The 8,866-nt window shown below is 32.2% G+C and overlaps 1 protein-coding gene across 1 annotated transcript; it reads right to left on the bottom strand.

Moving 5' to 3' along the window:
* Nucleotides 1-4,528: 4,528 nt before the first annotated feature.
* Nucleotides 4,529-8,565, bottom strand: LOC148230297 (uncharacterized). Its single transcript, XM_088195361.1, has 3 exons — nt 8,411-8,565; nt 7,284-8,048; nt 4,529-5,113 (listed from the first exon to the last, which is right to left on the bottom strand). The coding sequence occupies exons 1-3, from the start codon at nt 8,450-8,452 to the stop codon at nt 4,544-4,546; spliced, it is 1,377 nt and encodes a 458-aa protein (XP_088051487.1). The 5' UTR covers nt 8,453-8,565; the 3' UTR covers nt 4,529-4,543.
* Between the last annotated feature and the right edge of the window lie 301 nt (nt 8,566-8,866).

The following is an 8,866-nucleotide window of genomic DNA, read 5'->3' as shown; positions in this document are numbered from 1 at the left end:
AAAAATATACATGGGTACAATAGTATACAGAAAAGTTAAATTCGCAATACTGGTATATATAACCATTTCCATTGGTAACAATTGAAAATTAAAAAAAAAGTAAAGATACAAAGAAAAACACAAAAAAAATTTAAATTTTATATTTTTTTTTATCAAAATATACATATATAAAATATAGCATACATAATTAAAAATACAAGATCAAATAAATCGACGAACTAAAGCTGTTATTGTTAAAGTTTGAATATCCAAGAGCAGCATGTTCTTTGGAATTTTGTGTATATATTTAAATTTAAGTACTTTTTTGTCTTTGTTACCAATACTAGATATTAGTGGATTAGTATGTTTTTGCGAAATGTTTTTATAATATCGTTCCGCGTGATAATAGCAATGTTCTTTTGTATCGAAATTTTATATTTTTTATGTAACTTTTTTAAGATTCGTATAAAATAGGGTGTAATATAATATTATTTTTATTGCTTTATTTTGAATTGCTTGTAATCTATTAAAGTTAGTTTTACTCGTGTTGCTCCATACCGGGCAAGCATATGTTAATACTGGTCTAATTAACTGTTTATAAAAAATAATTTTATTTTTAATTATTAGCGCGCTTTTTCTGTTAAATATTGGTCGAAGAGCAGCGATAGCGGTTAGCCCTTTCTATCGGAGTTCTTTTACGTGCTGGTTGAATTTAAGCTTGGAGTCCAAGTGGATGCCTAGGTATTCTCTATGCCATGGTTTCCCAAACTATGTTCCGCGGAACACTGGTGTTCCGCGGAGCCGAAATAGATAATTAACAAAAATTTGGAGTAGATTAAAAATATTGTTAGTCTTGCTAATACATAAAAATTGTTTATAAATCTGATAAAAAAACTTTAAAATATGTGTTAAATATTCAATATTGATGTGTACAAATTCTGAAGGGAAATGTTTCATATGTCAGCGTTTGTTATGAAAACTTTATTTATGTGATGTCACTTTGATGCAATTTCTTTGGCGCCACGAATGCCACTTTTTACACGATTAATTTACGCAAATTCACTTGTACGTGATTTTTATACAAGATTTTTCAATCTTAGGATTCAATCTGTCAAATTTACAAAAGGTTATGGCGGATAATTTTTCACGCCTTTTTATTCTACATGTTAATTCTTAAAACTAATTTATTGCGTTAAAACAGGATTGGGTGTATACTTTTGGAAATGTAAATGTATTTAATAAAGTTTGCATAAAAATGAATCGATTTTTATGCAAACTGTAGCAATCAGACGATCTGATTGCTACAGATTTTTTACATTTTGCCAAAAAAAAAATTACAGAATTTACATAGTATTCAAAAGCTACCCATGGATCTTTGGTTTAAAACAGGAAATTTGACGAAATAAAGGCCAAATACTTTTACTGATACGTCTACATCGAAGAAGAAAATAATCCAAAAACTGTGATTTCTTCAAAATCGAATAAAGAACAAGTGTCATCTATGAACAGACCAAAATGAAAGTACGATGAAAGTTATTTAAATTTTGGATTTAAGTATATTGGCAATTCAGATGTTCCTGATGCAATGTGTGTTTTGTGTCAAAAAATACTCGCAAACAGTTCTTTGGCTCCAGCTAAACTTCGAAGGCACTTCGAAACGACACACTCTGATTACAAAGGAAAAGACATGCAATTTTTTAAAAGACAACGTGACTCACTAGAAAAGTCCAAATTTCAAATGATTACAATGGCTGAAACTGAAAATGAAATGTTTCACGACGCATTAAAGATATTTCTACTAGAGTTAATTCGTCGACTTGGACTTTGCAGTGAATATACATTGCAAATGGATGAATCTACAGATGTCACAGGACTAGCTGTGTTATTGGTATTTGTTCGTTACACATATGATAAATGTATTGAATAAGATTTACTCACGTGTGCATATCTACATGGAAAAACTACAGTATTATTGATTACATTACAAAACAAGAGATAGGCTATGAAAAGTGTATTGATATTTGTACAGATGGTGCTCGTGCAATGGTAGGAAAAATGTAAGGTGTTGTATCACGTATCCTGAAAGTAGCTACAAGAGATACTAGCAGTCACTGTATTTTGCATAGGCTTGCACTGTTGACTACAAAAATTTCCACAAATTTAAAAAATGTTATGAAGAAGACGTGAAAATGATAAACTATGTAAAATCTAGACCACTTCAATCAAGATTGATTAAAATTTTGTACGATGAAACGAGTAGTGAACATAAAGCACTTTTATTACATACTGAAGTGAGATGGCTATCCAGAGGAAAAGCACTATTAAGACTTTATGAACTTCGAAATGAATTATTAGTCTTCTTGAAGGCATAAAATAATTTGCAACATTACTTTATAAAATTTTTACCAAATCCTTCCTGGTTGATACATCTTGCATATCTGGTGGATATTTTTACAAAGTGCAATGATGTTAACTTATTACAAGAAAAAAGTATTATAATTTTTAATATGAGAGATAAAATTTAATCTTTTGATAAAAAATTACAATTTAAGATTTTATCGGTTGAATCTAATAATTTTGATTGTTTTCCTGTCTTGGATGAATGTTTAAATGAATTGAATTTTCAAGTTGATAAAATTTAGAACACCTATAAAACTTGAAAATAACTTTCGGAATATTTTCCGAAAACTAGTAAGGACGATCGGTATCCATTTTCCGTGACAGTTAAACCAGTGGGCTTAAGTGCAAGGGATTATGAGAATTTAGTTAATTTAATTAATGACTCTGATTTGAAAGAAAAATATAAAGATCAGCCATTAACTGATTCTGGGCGAGTGTGACTGGAGATTTCCCCAATGTGTCTAAACAAGCTCTGGTTTGTTTACTTCCATTTTCCACGACGTATTTATGCAAAGTGCGATTTTTTAAATATATTGCAACTAAAACAAAATACAGAAATAGACTCGACGCAACGACAGATATGAGAATACAACTGACCAATATTGTGCCTGATATAATAAAATTGTAATTTAAGAACCCAAAATCATCAGTCATTAAGAGTTTTATTTTTTTGGGTATTTTTATGTTTTTTAAATAAATTTAATAACATTTTTTACCCAACCTAAAAAATAAGCTAAGTGTTCCGCCAAAATTTTCGGATTTACAAAGTGTTCCGCCGCTGAAAAAGTTTGGGAAACCCTGCTCTATGCTATGGGACTGCCTTGCTCACTTTTGAGAGGTGGGGTAAAGGTTGTCGCGGGTGGTGAAAATAATGGCTGGTTAGTATGGCTGTATCGTCAGTATACATTGAGAGGTAGGTGTTTTTTAGCGTTTCTGCTTTTCGTTTCTGAAATTCTCAGGTGAACTCTTGGATTAAAGTTCCAAGATAGCGGGCTTTTAATTCGAATTTATTTCTGTACTCGTCCTTTCATATTCAGGGGGGTTTCTTTGGTTCTTGAGATCCTCTCAGCAGCATAGCTTGCGTCTTGTCCGGAGCAAAAGAAAGTTTATATTTCTCGTCCCGTGCTAATAGGGGTAGTGTTATTCGGGGGTATACTGTAGTTGATAATTTAACTATCCCATAAAAAAATCCAGTTAAATTCTAAAATTAAAATAAGTCGTTCTCAGAGTGTAAGAAAACATATAATAGATCGTAACCTGAACAGATTGTCCATCCCTGGAATATATGTTATAATGAAAAGAAACGGCATGAGCCTACTACCATACGGCACTTTAGCTGGATTTTTACGCAGAATCGAAATTTCATTATTTACCGAGATAACGTACTCAAAACTTGTCTGACGTATTATACGTGTGGTTAGGGCCTCTATATTTAAATAATTTTACTGGTGAAACCTGTTAATTAAGTTGGTCGTTCATTGAATGCATTTCGCTAACACGAGATGGTTCGTTTACAATTTTATTACCAAGAGTTTACTTTTGGTGAGATAAGATATTTTTTTTGAATATTACACTTAGTGAAGATAAATATACTAGTGGGAGGATAATTCATCAAAGTATGTTTATTCTTGGGGTTCTCAATGATTTGAGGTTTGCTATTTTTCACATAGTTATTTAGGATCAAATTCATACTTTTTAAATTAATATTTTTATGCCTTCAAAATATAGAAAACAAAAATAATATATAGTGTTATGTACGCACAGTATTAAGTAAATATAATTCATTATAATAATTAAATTTATTCATTTAAAACATGAATGAAAAATATTATATAATATTTTTTTAACCAAAGTTTATTATCAAAAAATCAATAATAATAAATTATGAAACTATTGTATGTAGTTTGGAAGCATTACCACACTATTTAATCAGATTATGTTCTGGCATGCGCATTTGATAATGCTCTATATTTCTCTCCGCTTCTAGAATCCCGTTCCTTGGTTTCCTTACGAGACTTCTTGAAATCATCCTTTGAAGAATTACAGTATTCAGAACTTCCACTGTGTTTAATATGTTCAGTGATTGTCAAATGATGGAAGTCGCCATACTCTGATTTTTCGTGAGATCCGTTAAAGTGCTTTTTGACTATGTATTGCAATACCTCTAAATATTTTTTTTCCACATCTCTATTTCCTTGTCGTATGGTGGTTTAAAATGACACGATGTTGGGTGACAAAATGCTATCACACCTGGTGTACCCACTGCTCCTGTTATTCCTGGTTGTCCTTGTGCTCCTGGTGGACCGGAAAATCCTGGTGGACCACCTGATCCTGGTGCTCCTACAGGTCCAGGTAAACCATCAGCTCCAGGTATTTCTGCTACACCCGGGACTCCGATAGGTCCTGGTAGGCCAATTACTCCAGGTACACCCGGTGGTCCGATTGGACCGACAGGTCCTGGTAGACCGATAGGTCCCAGTGGTCCCACTGATCCTATAAGACCGATAGGTCCAGGAAGGCCGGTAAGTCCTATTGGTCCAGGAAGTCCTACAGGGCCAATAGGTCCGATAAGACCGGGGAGTCCTATTGGACCGGGAGTTCCCGGTAGACCAATTGGTCCCGGTAGACCGGGTATTCCTGGTGGTCCAATTAAACCATCAAGACCTGGAGAGCCGGGAAGACCGGGAGGACTAGGAGGACCGGGTGGCAATGTCATTTGTGCCTTAACTAGTACCTGAATACAAAATACATTAATGTAAATGTTTTATTGTGAGTAATAACATTCAAAAGATATAAGTTTATATTTAATATTTAAATATTCATAATATTTGTACATAGTATATTTAAAATAATTAGATTTATTCATAAAACTATTATAAAAAATATTTCACGGCAAGAGCTTGGAATCTAAAACAATTTTTTTTTTTTTAAAAAATACCTAGTTAAAAACTTTTTTTAGTTTTAAATAGTTATTAGAATTTTGTTTACCTGTGGTTGATTTAAATTTATATTTCTTTGAAAATATTATTTTTAAAGAAAGGTATATTTAATCTTAGTTCTTCGATTCTTAAAAGTTGTTCAATTTATCCAATGCCGAAAATACACATTGTTTATTTTTATATAAAAAAGTTATTATATTTATATTCATAAATTTCAATAATACTTACGATTATTAACGACAAAGACAAAAACACGTTTATTAGATACATGGTTGGTCAGCTTAGAAATATGATCTTCTTTCAAATATCACCAGATTAAGAATAGATACTGACTGTTAAAACTTTCTCTTTTTATAGTGAAAGCGCATCGGATACGTCATTAAATGCGTCTCAGTATTAGCCATTAACATTCTGTTCATATATAATTAGTAAATTCATAAAGACAAAATATTTTTCATTTTATTTTGTGTTAAATATTGGCTGAAGAGCAACGATAGCGGTTAGTCCTTTCTATCGGAGTTCTTTTACGTGCTGGTTCAATTTAAGCTTGGAGTCCAGGTGGATGCCTAGGTATTCTCTATGCTATGAGACTGCCTTGCTCACTTTTGATAGGTGGGGGTAAAGGTTGTCGCGGGTGGTGAAAATTATGGCTGGTTAGTATGGCTGTATCGTCAGTATACATTGAGAGGTGGGTGTTTTTTAGAATGGGAATGTCGTTTGTATACAATATGAATAGAAACGACCGGAGCAAACTTCCCTGCGGTACTTCAGTTGGTATTTTACCCGGAGACGATATTTCATATAATACTACAATTGCTACAATTTAAGTAACAGAAAAAGTAATTTATTAAGTGCTTATTAAATTAGGTTTAACTAAATATTTGGAATAAATCAAATATGTTCTTTAGCCTCCAAAGTAATTTGTGCTTTGGCATTTTTTATAGGGTTGTTTTTAAAAAATAGGAGTAATATTTTTAATAATTGATCTTGCTAGTTTTAATCATTTTAATAAACGTTCTGCAAAATTTAGAAAACCATTTCAAATATCTCTAGTTGTCTTTTCATTTTATCTAGAACTTTATAATATTTTTTACTTCATATACATATCTCTTTGTACATAATCACCTTTACCCTGAAGTTGAGGCCTAAGTGTTTCTGCTTTGTGTTAGCCTGCACATTGCGTTTCTGCTTTTTGTTTCTGCATGTCTCAGGTGAACGCTTGAATCAAAGTTCCAAGATAGCGGGCTTTTAATTCGAATTTTATTCTGTGCTCGTTCTTCTATATTCGGGGGGATCTCTTTGGGTCCAGAGATCCTATCAGCAGCATAGCTTGCGTCTTGTCCGGAACAAAGGAGAGTTTATTCTCTCCTTGCCCCATGCTAATAGGGGTAGTGTTATTCGGGAGTATACTGTAGTTTATAATTTAACTATTCCATAAATATTATACGTGTGGTTAAGGGCTCTGTATTCAGATAATTTTACTGGTGAAGCCTGTTAATTAAGTTGGTCGTTCGTTGAATGCATTTCGCTAACACGAAATGGTTCGTTTACAATTTTATTACAAAGAGTATATTTTTGGTTAGATAATATGTTTTTTTGAATATTTAACTGAGAAGAGTGAAGATTAATATACTAGTGGGAGGATAATTCATCAAAGTATGTTTATTCTTGGGGTTCTTAATTATTTGAGGTTTGCTATTTTTCACATAGTTATTTAGGATCATATTCATACTCTTTAAATTATTATTTTTATGCCTACAAAATATAAAAAAAACATAAATATTAGATAGTGGTATGTACGCACAGTAGAAAGTAAACAATATTCATTATAATAAATACATTTATTGAAAAATATTATATAATATTTTTTAACCAGAATTTATTATAAAAAAATCAATAATGGTAGTAAATTATGTAACTATTGTATGTAGCTTGGAAACATTACGACACTATTTAATCAGATTAAGTTCTGGCGTGCGCGTTTGCTGATGCTCTATATTTTTCTCCGCTATAAGACTTCTTCTTAAAATTATCATTTGAATCACAGTATTCAGAACTTCCACTGTGTTTAGTATGTTCAGTGATTGTCAAATGATGGAAGTCACCATAATCTGATTCTTCGTGCGATCTGTTATTGTTCTTTTTGATTATGTGTTGCAATACCTCTAAGTATTTATTTTTCCACAACTCGATTTCCTTGTCGTATGGAAGTTGGAAATGACATGAATCCGGGTGGCAATATCCAGGCGCACCCGGTGCACCCGCTGCTCCTGTTGTTCCTGGTAATCCTAGTGCTCCTGGTGGACCGAAAAATCCTTGTGGACCATCTAGTCCTGGTGCTCCTATAGGTCCAGGTAGACCGTCAACTCCAGGTATTCCTGCTACTCCCGGGGCTCCAATAGGTCCTGGTACACCAATTACTCCAGGTACACCCGTTGGTCCGAGTGGACCGACAGGTCCTGATACACCGATAGGTCCAATTGGTCCTACTGGCCCTGTAAGACCGATAGGACCAGGAAGGCCGGTAAGTCCTATTGGTCCAGTAAATCCTATTGGGCCATCAGCTCCAACAAGACCGGGAGATCCAGTTGGACCACTAGGTCCCATTGGTCCAATTGGTCCTGGTAGACCGATTAATCCTGGTAGTCCAGGTAAACCATCAGCACCTGGAGGACCGGGAAGACCGATAGGACCGGGTATACCAACCGATCCTTGTGCTTCAGCTAGAACCTGAAAATAAAATGTATGCATTTAGATTTATATTAAATAATTAAATATTTAAAATATATGTATATAGTATACTTTAACTAAATATATTTTATTCTTAAGACCATTATAAAAAATATATTACGGCTACCTAATTTCAAACTTTTTTTGTTTTAAATAGGTTTTACAAATAATTATACCTTTACTTCGTTTTATTTATGTTTATTGTATATCTAGTTTGAACTATTTTTTATACAATAGAAAGTTATATTTAGTTTAAGATTTATGATTATTGAGCATTCTCTATTTTTGAATAAAAAAAGCTATTGCATTTATATTTATAAATTTTAATGTCGATGCGAACTAAATTAATGGTTTATACTCACGATTATTAACGACAAAGACAAAAACACTTCTATTAGCCACATGATTGGTCAGCTTAGAAATATGATCTTCTTTCAAATGTCACCAGATGACGAATGGATACTGACTGTTAAAACTTTCTCTTTTTATAGTAAAAGCGCATCGGATACGTCATGAACAAACTGTGCAAATACAATTAGTAAATTCATGAACAGAAAATATTTTTTAATTTATTTTTATTTACTTGTTAGTGATAGATCATGAGAATATTTAGTATTACAATTCATATTTTTAAAACTTTATTTATAGTTCTAAAGAAATCCTTGCTGATGTTGATTAAATATTTTTTTTGTTATTTAAACAATGTAAATATTGCATTATATGCAATATTTACATTTTTGTTGTAAATAAAGTACTTTATGTTATTCCAATAACACTAATGCAAAGCTGTAAAGGTTTAATCATTCAGAAGATGTATT

This window comes from Plectrocnemia conspersa, unplaced genomic scaffold (genome assembly GCF_051122295.1).
Source record: "Plectrocnemia conspersa isolate PC_06_02 unplaced genomic scaffold, ASM5112229v1 ptg000010l, whole genome shotgun sequence".
Taxonomy (NCBI): domain Eukaryota; kingdom Metazoa; phylum Arthropoda; class Insecta; order Trichoptera; family Polycentropodidae; genus Plectrocnemia; species Plectrocnemia conspersa.
The sequence above is the reverse complement of the archived record's forward strand: the minus strand, read 5'-3'. Positions and strand labels throughout refer to the sequence as shown.